The 16,748-nt window shown below is 41.2% G+C and overlaps 1 protein-coding gene across 7 annotated transcripts in view; it reads right to left on the bottom strand.

The window, feature by feature from the left end:
* Positions 1–661: 661 nt before the first annotated feature.
* The window catches only part of LOC104672714 (zinc finger protein 665-like), a 27,538-nt gene continuing 11,451 nt past the window's right edge, over positions 662–16,748 (bottom strand). For 5 of the 7 annotated variants that reach the window (XM_030942030.1, XM_030942031.1, XM_030942034.1 and 2 more), the window contains one exon: positions 9,051–12,566. In XM_030942030.1, coding sequence (XP_030797890.1) covers positions 10,363–12,566 — 2,204 coding nt within the window. In that variant the 3' untranslated portion in view covers positions 9,051–10,362. Of the gene's footprint in view, positions 1,025–9,050; positions 12,567–16,748 lie in introns of those variants that run through there. The other 2 variants (XM_030942035.1, XM_030942036.1) reach the window with 2 other exon arrangements.

Below are 16,748 nucleotides of genomic sequence, written 5' to 3'. Positions count from 1 at the left end.
ACTGGGTTAAGAGATGGGCTAATTTTTGTATTTTTGGTAGAGACAGGTTTTCGCCATGTTGCCCAGGCTGGTTTTGAACTCCTGACCTCAAGCAATCCACCCACCTCAGCCTCCCATAGTGCTGGGATTACAGTTGTGAGCCACTGTGCCCATCCCATGCAGGTTTTTCTCATTGGCAAAGTTTAGCAAGAACCATACAGGAAAAGCCTTCTGGAAAACAGTTCTGAGCACCAGATTGCAGTGATGGTAGTGTTAAGTGGACAAAGGATATTGCAGTATAGAAAAGTAGCTGAGACATATTGAACTCAAAACTAGAGATGGTTTTAGAAACTTTGAGAGGGAAGGCCGGGCGCGGTGGCTCAAGCCTGTAATCCCAGCACTTTGGGAGGCCGAGACGGGCGGATCACGAGGTCAGGAGATCGAGACCATCCTGGCTAACACAGTGAAACCCCGTCTCTACTAAAAATACAAAAAAAAACTAGCCGGGCGAGGTGGCGGCGCCTGTAGTCCCAGCTACTCGGGAGGCTGAGGCAGGAGAATGGCGTGAACCCGGGAGGCGGAGCTTGCAGTGAGCTGAGGTCTGGCCACTGCACTCCAGCCTGGGTGACAGAGCGAGACTCCGTCTCAAAAAAAAAAAAAAAAAAAGAAACTTTGAGAGGGAATGCAAATGGTGCCTAATGTCTTTGTTCAGTGATTTTGGGTAGCTGCGGTATTACTCTTTTAGAAAATGGTGACTCGGTGCTGTGTTTGAATGTATTCCCCAAAAGTTCACGTTGGAAATTTAATCCTCCAATCCATATGTTGATGGTATTCAGAGGTGGGAGCCTTTGGGAGGTAATTAGGGATAGATGAAGTTATGGGGGCGGGTCCCTATGTTGGGATTTAGTAGCCTTAGAAGAAGAGGAAAAGAGAGCTGAGCTGGCATGTTTCCTCTGTCTCACCATGTGATGACTTCTGTTATGATGCAGCAAGAGGGCCCTCACCACATGTGGCCCCTCCGCCTTGGACTTCCCAGCCTCCAGAACTGGAAGAAATAAATTATATATGTAAACATACATAAATTATATACATACATATAAATTACCCAGGTCAGGTTTTCTGTTACAGCAACAAAAAATGGACTAAGACACAGGATAGGCTGAGGTTTGGGGGAGATATTTTGAATATCTAAAAAAATTGGCAGTGGAAACATGACACAGTGATTTATAGCAATTGATGAGCATCACTGAGGAGGAAATGATGTAGAAAGACAGATTTTATTGTCACTTCCCTGCACTTCAGGCCTAGATCTCTAACAGTTTGTCAAGAAAGAGGGTATTGCTAAAGCTGTCTAGGCTTTGCTTTTAAAAATCTTGTAAGGAATGGCATGTCCTGTCATGCCTGGAGACACAGAACCATTTTTTGTTAAATCCCAGAAACTTACTGTATAAAATGAGTCTTTTCTGTCAATTGCACCACTGGGATAGTTGACCCTGTAGGGCAGCTGATGTTTATGTGGTAACTCAGAGATGGAGGTGCTTCCATATTATGGTTTCTGCATCTCAAAAATGGGCCTCTGATTATTGCAAAGGAAACGAGCAAGAAGGTCACACTTAGTTTTAAGTGGTTTGGCCTGAAAGTGATACATTACACTTACACCCTGTTTGGCAAAACTGGTCTCATGGTTTTTTTTTTTTTTTTTTTTTTTTTGAGGCGGAGTCTCGCTCTGTCGCCCGGACTGGAGTGCAGTGGCCAGATCTCAGCTCACTGCAAGCTCCGCCTCTCGGGTTTAGGCCATTCTCCTGCCTCAGCCTCCCTAGTAGCTGGGACTACAGGCGCCCGCCACCTCGCCCGGCTAGTTTTTGTATTTTTAGTAGAGATGGGGTTTCACCGTGTTAGCCAGGATGGTCTCGATCTCCTGACCTCGTGATCCGCCCGTCTCGGCCTCCCAAAGTGCTGGGATTACAGGCTTGAGCCACCGCGCCCGGCCCTGGTCTCATGGTTTTAACTTGAGGCAAGGTGGCTGAGAAATTAGGGGAATGTTGGCTATGTATGTGAAGCTGTTAAAAGAGTGAGGAAAGTTAGGGCTGGGTGCGGTGGATCATGCCTGTAATCCCAGCACTTTGGGAGGCAGAGGCGGGCAGATCACGAGGTCAGGAGTTCAAGACCAACCTGACCAACATGATGAAACCCCGGCTGTACTAAAAATACAAAAATTAGCTGGGCATGGTGGGATGCTCTTGTAATCCCAGCTACTCTGGAGGCTGAGGCAGGAGAATTGCTTGAACTCACGAGGCAGAGGTTGCAGTAAGCTGAGATCGCGCCACTGCACTCCAGCCTGGGTGACGAAGCGAGACTCCATCTCAAAAAAAAAAAAAAAAGAATGAGGAAAGTCATATTGGAGTGATCGCCATCATAGCTAAAAAACAAGGTATAGAATATCATATATGGTATTCTCTTTGTGATTAAAAAAAATCTAAAATTAATACCTATCAAGAAACCTATTTAAAAAAATAAAAAGTTTGAGAAGGCAAATCAGAATAGGATTTTCATGTATTTGTAATATAATTTTGACTTTAGAGACAAAAAAGTTTTACATGTGGAAAAACAAAAAAGGAACTAAAATTGAAAACTAAAACAAGATGGGATTATTCATTTTTTGGAACAAATATATCCTTAAACATTTTAAAAGTTCACCCCAATTGAGTATATCCTATGTACCTGAGGAAATCCTGTGAAGGTCTTTAATGCTTCATTGGAAATACAGGCTCCCTCTGAAAATTCCCGAGTTATGATATAACAGTTAGATTACCTTTAAGTTATAGTCTAATATGAAAATATATTTGGAAGTGTATACATCTCTCACTTTAAGGTAAGAGGGCATGACTTTTTAAAAAAATCTCAAATTCTTTCATTTTCCTACTTTGATAGTGGAATTAGACTATATTAAAACCTGGAGAAATATTTTCATTTAGATACAAATAGAGCTCAATAGAAGTAAATCTGTAAGTTAAAAAAAAAAAAAAAAAACTAAGGACAGTTTGATAATTTTTGTCTTTCATTTCGAACACCTAAAAACAGGCCATAGGTTACATAGAATATTAGGCTCTCAGGATAAAGAACAAAGTCAGTTGATATAATCTGGCTCTTCCCAAAATTATGGTGACCATGTTGTCATTGATATAATTGGTAACACGTATTTGGTCTGCAGCATGTTTGTGGATTTTGCTGTTGTTGGTTGAGAAAGGGTGTCCCTCTGTCCAGCCCCAGCTGCAGTGCAGTTGTGTGATCACTGTTTATTGTAGCCTCAACCTCCTGGGCTCAAGTGATCCTCCCACCTCAGCCTCCCGAGTACCTGGGACCACAGGTGTGTGCAACTACAGCTGGCTAACTTTTTAATTTTTATGTAGAGATGAGGTCTCACTATGTTGCTCAAGCTGGTCTTGAACTCCTGTGCTCAAGCTCAAACCATCCTCCAACCTCAGCCTCCCAAAGTGCTGGGATTACAGCCATGAGCCACTGTTCCTGGCTTTCTAACTTACTGTTTCTTTCTCTTTCTCTGTTTTTGATGTGTGAATATGAAATTTGAAAATCCTCGTTCTTCATTATAATTACAGTAGCCTTGTAACAGAATTAATATTCTTTGGAAAAAAATATGGAAATATTGCTTTCGGGTAAACAAGACAAAGCCTAAAAATGAAAATGGTTTTGCCCCTCATCCTATACCCTTCTCAGTCATACACCAGCCATCTGCATTCTCCTCAAGGAGAAGGAAGGCTGAGTGCTGATGGAGGTAGAGTAGGCGGAATGGACTTCTCAGAGGACCTGCCACATCCCAAACTGCAGCCTCTGGACTTGCTATTATGTGAGAAAGATAAATTTCCTACTTGTTTTTTAGTCCCTGTTTTTCAGATTGTCATTACTCACATAAGTTTTTCTACCTGACAAATAAGAGTGTTATTTTTCACTGGGAGTAGAATGGAGCATTTGAGAGTGAATCTTCCATTTTCATGGCTTAGAAAAACTTCATGAAAACCTTTTTCCACTGCTGAGATGGATCTATTTAGCTCATGTTGCCTGAGATATAAAATGTGGGAATAAAAGTAGAATCTATGACCTGCTAATCTATGAGCCCATGCATTGCAGTAACTTACTTCTTTGCATCAAAAAAAATGCATTCATTCATTCATTCATTCATTCATTCAACACAAATGCACAGAGTCCCTGCTTTCAGGGATTATTCTAATCATTGATGATCTAGCAAGAAACGAAACCAGTTCCCTGCTCTCAAGTAGCTTATGTTCTATATGAGTAAGTCAGCCTTAATTATAATATGGGGATAAGTTCAATGAAGTGTACATGTGGTGATAGAATGACAGGATGTCCTACTTTAAACTGTTCAGGAAATGCCCATAGGATAAGATGATGTTTGAGCAAAATCATTAATTTTACTCTGTCATATAGATACAAATGGGGAAAAATAATTGGGCAGAGGAAATGGAGAAAATTGTTAGGATGGGAACATATTTATAATGATTGAGGAATATCCACAATCAGAGTGGCTTGGTGAGGTGTGTGATCATATCTATTGGAGACATTTCAAATTTGAGACTTCTTATGGTTCACAATTTTTTATTTCGGGGGACTTAAAAGTCAAAAAACCTATATAAACTGTGTATATTTTTGCATGTTGATTCTTCTAACAACAATTATTTTCCTAGAGGGGTTAAGATACAAGTGTGGATCCAGAATCATGATGACTTATTTGTGGAATGCACAGACAAATGTATTGACAGGAGCCTCGCAACTTACTGGGAAGATGTGGGGGTAGGGTGAGGTAATGGGTTAATGAAAAGACAGCAAATACCATTTGTCAAAACTGAGAGATTTGATGGTACCGGTTCTGCAAAGACTTGTTAGGATGCACACCTCTGTCATCTACCCCTGGAGCCACTTAGGAGCATATTGCTACTTCTACTTATGAATGCATGTCAAGTAAAATTAGTGGAGTTTTTAAGCCCCAGTTTATATCTTTACTGTCAATGTCATCAAACATTATTTTCACATAAAATACTGTAGTTTCTTTTTTTCTTTTTTTGAGATGGAGTTTTGCTCTTGTTGCCCATGCTGGAGTGCAATGGTGCGATCTCAGCTCACCACAACCTCTGCCTCCTGGGTTCAAGCAATTCTCCAAGTAGCTGGGGTTACAGGCATGCACCACCGTGCTCAGCTAATTTTTTGTATTTTTAGTAGAAACAGGGTTTCCCCATGTTGGTTAGGCTGGTCTCGAACTCCTGACCTCAGGTGATCCACCTACCTCGGCCTCCCAAAGTGCCAGGATTACAGGCCTGAGCCACCGCGCCCAGCCAATACTGTAGTTTCAAATCAAATAGCAACACAATCACATATTTCCTATGTTTTCCCTGGTATAAGGGAAAAGACCTACCAGTTCTTCTTTTCCAATTAGAAGAAACCTTGCGTCCCCCTTGCACTGACCTACAAAATTGACTGTATGCTTTAACTCCCCAACTTTATTGTAATTCAGATATGTGATGAAAATATGACTCTCAGCCAGGTGCGGTGGCTGATGCCTGCAATCCCAGCACTTTGGGAGGCTGAGGCGGGTGGATCACCTGAGGTCAGGAGTTCGAGACCAGCCTGGCCAACATAGTGAAACCCCATCTCTACTAAAAATACAAAAATTAACCGGGAGTGGCGAGCACCTGTAATCCCAGCTACTTGGGAGGCTGAGGCATCTTATTTAAGTATGTATTTATAGTAATTTGGCCCATGAAATAAAAATACAGACATAATGCTTACTACAGTCACAATTATGTGTGAAGATAAACCAGTATAAAATGACAAAAGATACTAACAAAATTAAGTCAAGATGTTGAGTTCATGAAAGATAGAAATAACTAGCCATGCTGGGCGAGGTGGCTCACACCTGTAACCTGAAACCCCGTCTCTACTAAAACTACAAAATTAGCTGGGTGTGGTGGTGTATGCTTGTAATCACAGCTACTCGGGAGGCTGAGGCAGGAGAATCACCTGAACCAGGGAGGCAGAGGTTGCAGTGAGCCAAGATTGTGCCATTGCACTCCAGCCTGGGCAACAAGAGTGAAACTCCATCTCAAAAAAAAAAAAAAGAAAGAAAAGTAACTAGACATGTTAGTGGAGCACCATGGTTAAGACATTCACTGTATTGGTCCATTCTTGCACTGCTATGAAGAAATACCTGATATTGGGTAAATACCTGATATTGGATAATTTATGAAGAAAAGAAGTTTAGTTGGCTCACAGTTCTGCATGCTGTACAGGAAGTATGATGCTGGCATCTGCTCAGCTTCTGAGTAGGCCTCAGGAAACTTATAATGATTGCAGAAGGCAAAGTGGGAGCAGGCATTTCACATGACCAGAGCAGGAGGAAGTGAGAGAGGGGAGGTGCTACACACTTTTAAACAACCAGATCTCATGAGAACTTACTATCACAAGTGTAGCACCACAGGGGAATCTGCCCCTATGATCCAGTCACCTCCCATCAGGCCTCAGCTCCAACACTGGGGATTACAATTTGACAGGAGATCCGGGCAGGAACACAGATTCAAATTGTATCACTCATCTTTGCAGCCAAACGTGAATCCTGATTCACCCACTTACAGGGATGTGGATGAGTCCTTAAACCATCTTGGCCCTAAGTTTCCTCGTTTGTGATAGGTGAATAACATCAGTACTTATCTCACAGGTTCAGTGATTACACATAAAGCACTAATAACACTGACTCTTACTCAAAGTGTAATGTAAAGGAAAAAATAAATGCAAACTTGAAAAATCACTTATTAAAGAAAAACATATGGATTAGTTTTGGATGAGAACAAATTAAAGGGGAGGATACTGGATGTCAGTTGCCACAGTCAAAGCCCAAACCTCATGTTTCCTTGCAAGACTCCTTCCACCTAGAGAGCCTAATGGTGCACTATTACTATCTGTTATGAAATACCCAACTGAGGTGAGATAAAACTGTGGTAGCAGAAGAAACATGAGTCATTAAAAGTTATGATTACATTTTATTAATTAAAGCATAAAACGTGTGATAGATTCTAAATAAAACAGTAGTAAAACATGCCAGTTGTGAAACGCCTATGTACACGTGCACACGCTATTCTGGTTCTTTTGTCTCGTTTTGTTTTTGTTTGAGGCAGTCTCACTCTGTTGCCCAGGGTGGTGATCTCGGCTCACCGCAACCTCTGTCTCCGGGGTTCAAGTGATTCTCCCCTCAGCCTCCCAAATAGCTGATATTACAGGCATCCACCACCATGTCTGGCTAATTTTTGTATTTTTTGTAGAGACAGTTTTGCTATGTTGGCCAGGCTGGTCTCAAACTGCTGGCCTCAAGAGATCTGTCTGCCTTGGCCTCCCAAAGTGCAGGGATTACAGAACGTGAGCCACCATGCCCAGTCCTGGTTCTTTTACTTGAACTACCCTCTATGATAACCATTCTTTCTTCAATTTACAAGAATAACTATTTTTTCATTAATCATTGGTATACAACAGCTATTGCTTTTTAAAGAAGATGATTGCCATTTCCCCTACATTACTTCTACCACACAATCAGGTCCTAGTAATCTATCACTCTCATAAAAAGCCCAGTGTCGGTCGGGCACAGTGGCTCAGGCCTGTAATCTGAGCACTTTGGGAGGCTGAAGTGGGCAGATCACGAGGTCAAGAGATTGAGAACATCCTGACCAACATGGTGAAACTCTGTCTCTACTGAAAATACAAAAATTAGCTGGGCATGGTGGCGTAAGCCTGTAGTCCCACCTACCTGGGAGGCTGAGGCAGGAGAATCACTTGAACCCAGGACATGGAGGTTGCAGTGAGTCAAGATCACACCACTGTACTCCAGCCTGGCAACAGAGCGAGACTCCATCTCAGAAAACAAACAAACAGAAACCCAGTGTCTTAATGTCCTGGCATGCCATCTCGTGGTCAACTGGTAGAGCAGCAATCCTTTCCTATAAGCCAGTGGCCCTCTGGAGAAGGGCACACTGAACACAGTAAGCATGACTTACGGTTTTGTGCTATTCTCCACCTCTCCCTGACGCTAATTCACACAATGTTAAATTTTAAAATTCAGCATTCTTGGTGTTCCAGGGAGCATGAATAGGAATGAACCACACCTAATGAAGTAGGCCCTATAATTTTATTGATTCCTTCCGAAAGACCATAATGAAAGGCCTGTAAGAAAAGCATAAAATCGACAGATCTCAAACTTCAGATGGAAACCAGTAATAGTAGTGTAGCCTTTCCAAGAAACTTCACATAAATGACTATTTTATACACTAATGTGTCATTTCCACATGTCCTTTTTTCCTTTGATGTATACATCATGTTATGAATTTAACATATTTTGGCCTGGAACTATTCTGCAGTTTGTAATATTTCCAGTTAATTTTGAAAAATTAGAGACTTTGTGATTCCTGGTATGAATTCTATGTGTAGACTGTTGTGGGTGTTGGTTTAAAAAACTACCACCGGCCGGGCGCGGTGGCTCAAGCCTGTAATCCCAGCACTTTGGGAGGCCGAGACGGGCGGATCACGAGGTCAGGAGATCGAGACCATCCTGGCTAACACGGTGAAACCCCGTCTCTACTAAAAATACAAAAAACTAGCCGGGCGACCTGGCGGGCGCCTGTAGTCCCAGCTACTCGGGAGGCTGAGGCAGGAGAATGGCGTGAACCCGGGAGGCGGAGCTTGCAGTGAGCTGAGATCCGGCCACTGCACTCCAGCCTCGGGGACAGAGCAAGACTCCGTCTCAAAAAAAAAAAAAAAAAAAGCCTTAGCATGCATGTTACTTTTGTGTGATTTCTCTAAAAGATGTATACTCTTTTTTTGTTTTGTTTTTTGAGATGGAGTCTTGCTCTGTCGCCCAGGCTGGCATGCAGTGGCACGATCTCAGTTTGGCAACTTCCGTATCCCAGGTTCAAGCAATTCTCATGCCTCAGCCTCCTGAGTAGCTGGGATTACAGGCAACTACCACCACGCCCAGCTAATTTTTGTATTAACAGAAACAGGGTTTCACCACGTTGGCCAGGGTGGTTTCAAACTCCTGACCTCAGGTGATCCGCCCGCCTCAGCCTCCCAGAAGTGCTGGGATTACAGGCGTGAGCCACCACGCCCAGCAAAAGATGTATACTCTGATGTCCAGTGCACTGTGAAGCCTGAATACAGCCTCTGCCACATACCTTGTACTTACATGGTTTCTCTTCAATATGAACTCTCTGATGTCATGTAGTACCTGAACTGATAGGAAAGTTTTTCCCATGCTCATTGGATTTCTAAGGTTTCTCCCCAGTACAAATTATTCTGTTCCCCAACTTCTGATCCTCAGATAAAATCCTTGTCACACACATTACATTTGTGTGCCTTTGCCCCAAGATATATTTGATACTAATATCTAATGAGTAGTGAGCACTACTTTTAAAACACTGCTACATTCATTGCATTTCCAAGTATGATCTATTTGGTGAGTCCTGAGTTTAGGGCCATGCTTAAAAGCCTTGCTACATTCAGTACATTTGGAAGGTCCTCTCCAGTATGAACTATCTGATGATTAATGAAGTGTAGGTCTCCAGTAAAGGCTTTGCCACACTCATGACATCTGTAGGATTTCTCTCCAGTCTGAATTCTCCCATGATTTACAAGGTGTGAATTTTGACTGAAGACCTTGCCACACACACATTTGTAAGGCTTCTCTCCAGTATGAATCCTACGATGACTTTTGAGATGTGAATTTTGACTGAAGACTTTGCCACAAACATCATATTCATATGGTTTCTCTCCAGTATGGATGATCTGATGTATAGTGAGGTGAGAGGCCTGGGTAAAGGTTCTTCCACACTCATCACGCTTGTAAGGTTTCTCTCCAGCATGGATTTTTTGGTGAATCCTGATGTCCGCCCATTGTTTAAACGCCTTGCTGCGTTTGGTACATTTGTATGACTTCTCTCCAGTATGAATACTCTCATGATGTCTAAGGTGGGACTGCTTCATATAAGCCTTTCCACACTCATTACATTTGCAAGGTTTCTCTCCAGTATGAATTACCTGATGGTTAGTTAGGCTTGAATGCCCAATAAAGATTTTACCACACTCATTAAACTTGTAAGGTTTCTCTCCAGTGTGAGTTCTCTGATGGTCCACCAGACTTGAATTTTGAATAAATGCCTTTCCACATTAATTACATTTGTTTGGTTTCTCCCCAGAATGAATCCTGTGAGGTTTCACAATTTTGAACTCTGAAAAAAAAGCCTTGCCCCACTCATTACATTTATAAGGTCTCTCTCCAGTTAAGTTTGAGTGCATGCTAAAGGCTTTGCCACACTAATTACACTTGTAAGGTTTCTCTCCAGTGTGAATTCTCTGATGATTTTCAAGGTATGAATTTTGACTGAAACCTTTGCCACATATATCACATTTATATGGTTTCTGTCCAGTATGGATTCTCTGATGTCTAGTAAGGTGGAACATCCTATTAAAGGTCTTGCCACACTCATTACATCTGTAAGGTTTCTCTCCAGTATGAATTCTATGATGACATGCTAGGTTTCCAATTTGCCTGAAACCTTTGCCACATATATCACATTTATATGTTTTCTGTCCAGTATGGATTCTCTGATGTCTAGTAAGTAGGGATCTGTAATTAAAGGTCTTGCCACACTCATTACATCTGTAAGGTTTCTCTCCAGTATGAATTCTATGATGACTTGCTAGGTTTCCAATTTGCCTGAAACCTTTGCCACATATATCACATTTATATGGTTTCTGTCCGGTATGGATTCTCTGATGTCTAGTAAGGTGGAACATTCTATTAAAGGTCTTGCCACACTCATTACATCTGTAAGGTTTCTCTCCAGTATGAATTCTATGATGACTTGCTAGGTTTCCAATTTGCCTGAAACCTTTGCCACATGTATCACATTTATATGTTTTCTGTCCAGTATGGATTCTCTGATGTATAGTAAGTTGGGATCTGTAATTAAAGGTCTTGCCACACTCATTACATCTGTAAGGTTTCTCTCTAGTGTGAATTCTCTGATGATTTTCAAGGTATGAATTTTGACTGAAACCTTTGCCACATATATCACATTTATATGTTTTCTGTCCGGTATGGATTCTCTGATGTCTAGTAAGGTGGAACATTCTATTAAAGGTCTTGCCACACTCATTACATCTGTAAGGTTTCTCTCCAGTATGAATTCTATGATGACTTGCTAGGTTTCCAATTTGCCTGAAACCTTTGCCACATATATCACATTTATATGTTTTCTGTCCAGTATGGATTCTCTGATGTCTAGTAAGTAGGGATCTGTAATTAAAGGTCTTGCCACACTCATTACATCTGTGAGGTTTCTCTCTAATGTGAATTCTCTGATGATTTTCAAGGTATGAATTTTGACTGAAACCTTTGCCACATATATCACATTTATATGTTTTCTGTCCGGTATGGATTCTCTGATGTCTAGCAAGGTGGGACCTGTAATTAAAGGTCTTGCCACACTCATTACATCTGTAAGGTTTCTCTCCTGTATGAATTCTATGATGACTTGCTAGGTTTGCAATTTGCCTGAAACCTTTGCCACATATATCACATTTATATGGTTTCTGTCCAGTATGGATTCTCTGATGTCTAGTAAGGTGGAACATCCTATTAAAGGTCTTGCCACACTCATTACATCTGTAAGGTTTCTCTCCAGTATGAATTCTATGATGACTTGCTAGGTTTCCAATTTGCCTGAAACCTTTGCCACATATATCACATTTATATGGTTTCTGTCCAGTATGGATTCTCTGATGTGTAGTAAGATTGAATGTCTGACTGAAGGTCTTGCCACACTCATTACATCTGTAAGGTTTCTCTCCAGTATGAATTCTATGATGACTTGCTAGGTTTGCAATTCGCCTGAAACCTTTGCCACATATATCACATTTATGTGGTTTCTGTCCAGTATGGATTCTCTGATGTATAGTAAGGTTGGACCTCTGATTAAAGGCCTTGCCACAATCACTACATTTGTAAGGTTTTTCCCTAATGTATGCTTTCTGGTCTTGTGTGAGTAATGAAGGATGCATAAAATCATTCCTATACATATTAGAAATGCTGGTGTTGACACGAGGAAGATTTGTTTGAAGTAATGAAACTGAGGAGCCGCTGGTGACAGACTTCTCACTTTGATTACATTCATAAATTTTCCTTTCAGTCTGAAATCCCTGTAGTTCAGCCAGATGCGACCAAAAGCTTAGTTCAAGCTGATTTTCAACTGGTTTATTTCCTGCATTCCTTCCATCACCTTGATCTCTTCTTCCAGTGATGTTTTTAATTTTAATTGCAGGTATTTCTCTGTAATTTCTTTCATCATTGTGACACTGACACTCAAAGTCATGAATATTTTGCTGCATTTCCCTGAAGTAAAAATCTTTGATGTCACGGATTTCATGTTTTTCCAACATCACTGCTTGGAATACTTTTCCTGTGCTATTGTTCTCTTTTGGTGGTGATTTCTTGATCATATATGTAGGAGAGACATCTACAAGATATTTAAAAAACAGGTTTTCTATTAACTATAGTTGGCAAATCAGTAGTTCATATTGAAAAAGATATTGGCCGGGTGCAGTGGCTCACACCTGTAATCCTAGCACTTTGGGAGGCCGAGGCAGGTGGATCACGAGGTCAGGAGATCGAGGCCATCCTGGCCAACATGGTGAAACCCCATCTCTACTAAAATACAAAAAATTAGCCAGGTGTGGTGGCATGCGCCTGTAGTCCCAGCTACTAGGGAGGCTGAGGCAGGGGAATCACTTGAACCCAGGAGGTGGAGGTTGCAGTGAGCCAGGATTGTGCCACTGCACTCCAGGCTGGTGACAGAGCAAGACTCCATCTCAAAAAAAAAAAAAAAGAAAAGAAAGAAAGAGAGAAAGAGGGAAGACAGAAAGAGAGAAAGAAAAAAGATATTATACCAAAAATAGTATTTATACTGAACAATTATAAAATTTTCAACCATGATCTTCAAATTTTTAGGAACAGGATTTTTAATAAAGACAAAGTGATTATATGTAATGCAAATTAATTTTAGAGAAATCCAGTTTCAAATGACCTATAACCCAAACATTTGTGTTGTGCAAACTTATGTTAACTCTAAAAAGAGGGGGCAGGGTGTACAAGGAGCATGGCACCAGCAGCTCCTTCTGGTGAGGGCCTCAGGCTGCTTCCACTCACGGCAGAAGGCAAAGGGAAGATGGCATGTGCAGAGATCACATGGCAAGAGAGGAAGCAAGAGGGGAGGAGGCGCCAGGCTCTTTTCAACAGCCAGCTCTCACGGGAAGTAATAGAATAAGAACTCATTCATTACCTCAAGTACAGCACCAAGCCTTTCGTGAAGGGTCCACCCTCATGATCCAAACACCTACCATTAGCCCCCATATCCAACACTGGGGATCAAATTTCAACATGAGATTTGGAGGGGACAAACATCCCCTCCAGACTATAGCGGTAACCTTATAAAGAAAATAAGTAAATGACCCACAGTGGGTAATGGCTTATACTGAAGGGAGCTGTTAGTGAATGCAAAGTGCAGAAACATTTCCTGGCAGTGCACGGAGACCCATGGAGCTAGGTTTTCAGCAACATAGCAGCACATAAGGAGCAGAGAATAACAAGACAGCACCAAGAAATGGATTGACAGGAACCAAGTGAACGTTACAGAAAATTCAGATGGAAAGAAAGGTGGGGAACAAAACAGTCATGTATTAACTGAAGAATGCGACTTGCAGAACTTCAGAAATTTGTAGAAAATACAGGTGATATACATAACAGTGGAGAAGTCCTTGAAGTATAAGAAATGAGACACGTTTCCTGTAAAATACTGTGAGATATTTAAATATTAATTTAGTATACCAAGATGGATGTGACAAGTCTAGATAAGCAGCATAATTTTTACAAAATAAGGTATGGAGGACATAAAAATTCAGTGACATTTAACCCAAACCCAACAAGTTATGATTAGACAATTGAAAATATACTATAGAAAAAGCAATGTTATCTTCTATAACAAATTATGTCAAGTCAATGTAATGGTATTTCTGAAAATAAAGCATTGAATTAATTGTAAAAAGTATATTCTCAACAAATAAAAAAAATTTTTAAGGAAAAAAAAGAAAAAGAAGAGTATTCTTAAGACAGAAAATCCCCCAATTTAGGAGCTCTAACAAATTAGCCTGACACTTTAATAATAGATATTAAGTCAGGTGTAACAAAAATAAACAACAATTTAGACAATCTTTTTTTTTTTTTTTTTTTTTTTTGAGACGGAGTCTCGCTCTGTCGCCCAGGCTGGAGTGCAGTGGCCGGATCTCAGCTCACTGCAAGCTCCGCCTCCCGGGTTCACGCCATTCTCCTGGCTCAGCCTCCCGAGTAGCTGGGACTACAGGCGCCCGCCTCGTCGCCCGGCTAGTTTTTTGTATTTTTAGTAGAGACGGGGTTTCACCGTGTTAGCCAGGATGGTCTCGATCTCCTGACCTCATGATCCGCCCGTGTCGGCCTCCCAAAGTGCTGGGATTACAGGCTTGAGCCACCGCGCCCAGCCTAGACAATATTTTCAATATATTCTGGAGTTTATGCAGATTTTAAGGGAACTGCTACTGGGCCATTCCCTCAAACTAAAGAAGGAAAGCTTGTAAAATATATTTAAAAATGGATTCCCCAATACAAAGCCCTATTATATTGTACATAAAACCATCACTAAACTCATCAAAATATGGACTGCTGATTAAATAAAAACAAGTTCATTTACAAAATATAGAAATGTACTATAATAAAAGTAGCACTGGCTTAAACAAGACAAGGTACGGTAGACATTAAAGAAGGTAGGCATCATTCAATTTCATAAGCTCCCTCGAGATGCTTCACAAAGACCTACAAAGAGACTTAGACTCCCACACAATAATAGTGGGAGATTTTACCACCCCACTGTCAATATTAGACAGATCAATGAGCCAGAAAATTAACAAGGATATCCAGGACTTGAACTCAACTCTGGACCAAGTAGGCCTAATAGACATCTACAAAACTCTCCACCCCAAATCAACAGAATATACACTCTTCTCAGCACCACATGGCACTTATTCTAAAATTGACCACATAATCGGAAGTAAAACACTTCTCAGCAAATGCAAAAGAATAGAAATCATAACAAACCGTCTCTCAGACCACAGTGCAATCAAATATCAAATTAGAACTCAGGATTAAGAAACTCACTCAAGGCCGGGCGCGGTGGCTCAAGCCTGTAATCCCAGCACTTTGGGAGGCCGAGGCGGGTGGATCACGAGGTCAGGAGATCAAGACCATCCTGTCTAACACGGTGAAACCCCGTCTCTACTAAAAATACAAAAACTAGCCGGGCGAGGTGGCGGGTGCCTGTAGTCCCAGCTACTAGGGAGGCAGAGGCAGGAGAATGGCGTAAACCCAGGAGGCGGAGCTTGCAGTGAGCTGAGATCCGGCCACTGCACTCCAGTCCGGGCGACAGAGCGAGACTCTGCCTCAAAAAAAAAAAAAAAAAAAGAAACTCACTCAAAACCGCTCAACTACATGGAAACTGAACAACCTTCTCCTGAATGACTACTGGGTAAATAATGAAATGAAGGCAGAAATAAAGATGTTCTTTGAAACCAACGAGAACAAAGACACAACGTACCAGAATCTCTGGGACACATTTAAAGCAGTATGTAGAGGGAAATTTATAGCACTAAAAACCCATACGAAAAAGTGTGAAAGATCTAAAATCAACACCCTAACATCATAATTAAAAGAACTAGAGAGGCAAGAGCAGAGAAATTCAAAAGCTAGCAGAAGACAAGAAATAACTAAGATCAGAGCAGAACTGAAGGAGATAGAGACACAAAAAAATCCTTCAAAAACCAGATGAATCCAGGAGCTGGTTTTCTGAAAGATTAACAAAATAGGTAGACCACTAGCCAGACTAATACAGAAGAAAAGAGAGAAGAATCAAATAGATGGAATAAAAAATGATAAAGGGGATATCACCACCGACCCCACAGAAATACAAACTACCATCAGAGAATACTATAAACACCTCTATGCAAATAAACTAGAAAATCTAGAAGAAATGGATAAATTCCTGGACACATACACCGTCCCAAGACTAAACCAGGAAGAAGTCGAATCCCTGAAGAGACCAATAACAAGTTCTGAAATTGAGGCGGTAATTAATAGCCTACCAACCAAAAAGAGTCCAGGACCAGACGGATTCACAGCCGAATTCTACCAGTGGTACAAAGAGGAGCTGGTACCATTCCTTCTGAAACTATTCCAAACAGAAAAAGAGGGAATCCTCCCTAATTCATTTTATGAGGCCAGCATCATCCTGATACCAAAATCTGGCAGAGACACAACAAAAAAGGAAAATTTCAGGTCAATATCCTTGATGAACATCGACGTGAAAATCCTCAATAAAATACAGGCAAACTGAATGCAGCAGCACATCAAAAAGCTTATCCACCACGATCATGTCAGCTTCATCCCTGGGTTTCAAGGCTGGTTCAACATATGCAAATCAATACATGTAACCCATCACATAAACAGAACCAATGACAAAAATCACGATTATCTCAATAGATGCAGAAAAGGCCTTCGACAAAATTCAACAGCCTTCATGCTAACAACTCTCAATAAACTAGGTATTGATGGAATGGAT

This window comes from Rhinopithecus roxellana, chromosome 12 (genome assembly GCF_007565055.1).
Source record: "Rhinopithecus roxellana isolate Shanxi Qingling chromosome 12, ASM756505v1, whole genome shotgun sequence".
NCBI classification, from domain to species: domain Eukaryota; kingdom Metazoa; phylum Chordata; class Mammalia; order Primates; family Cercopithecidae; genus Rhinopithecus; species Rhinopithecus roxellana.
The sequence above is the reverse complement of the archived record's forward strand: the minus strand, read 5'-3'. Positions and strand labels throughout refer to the sequence as shown.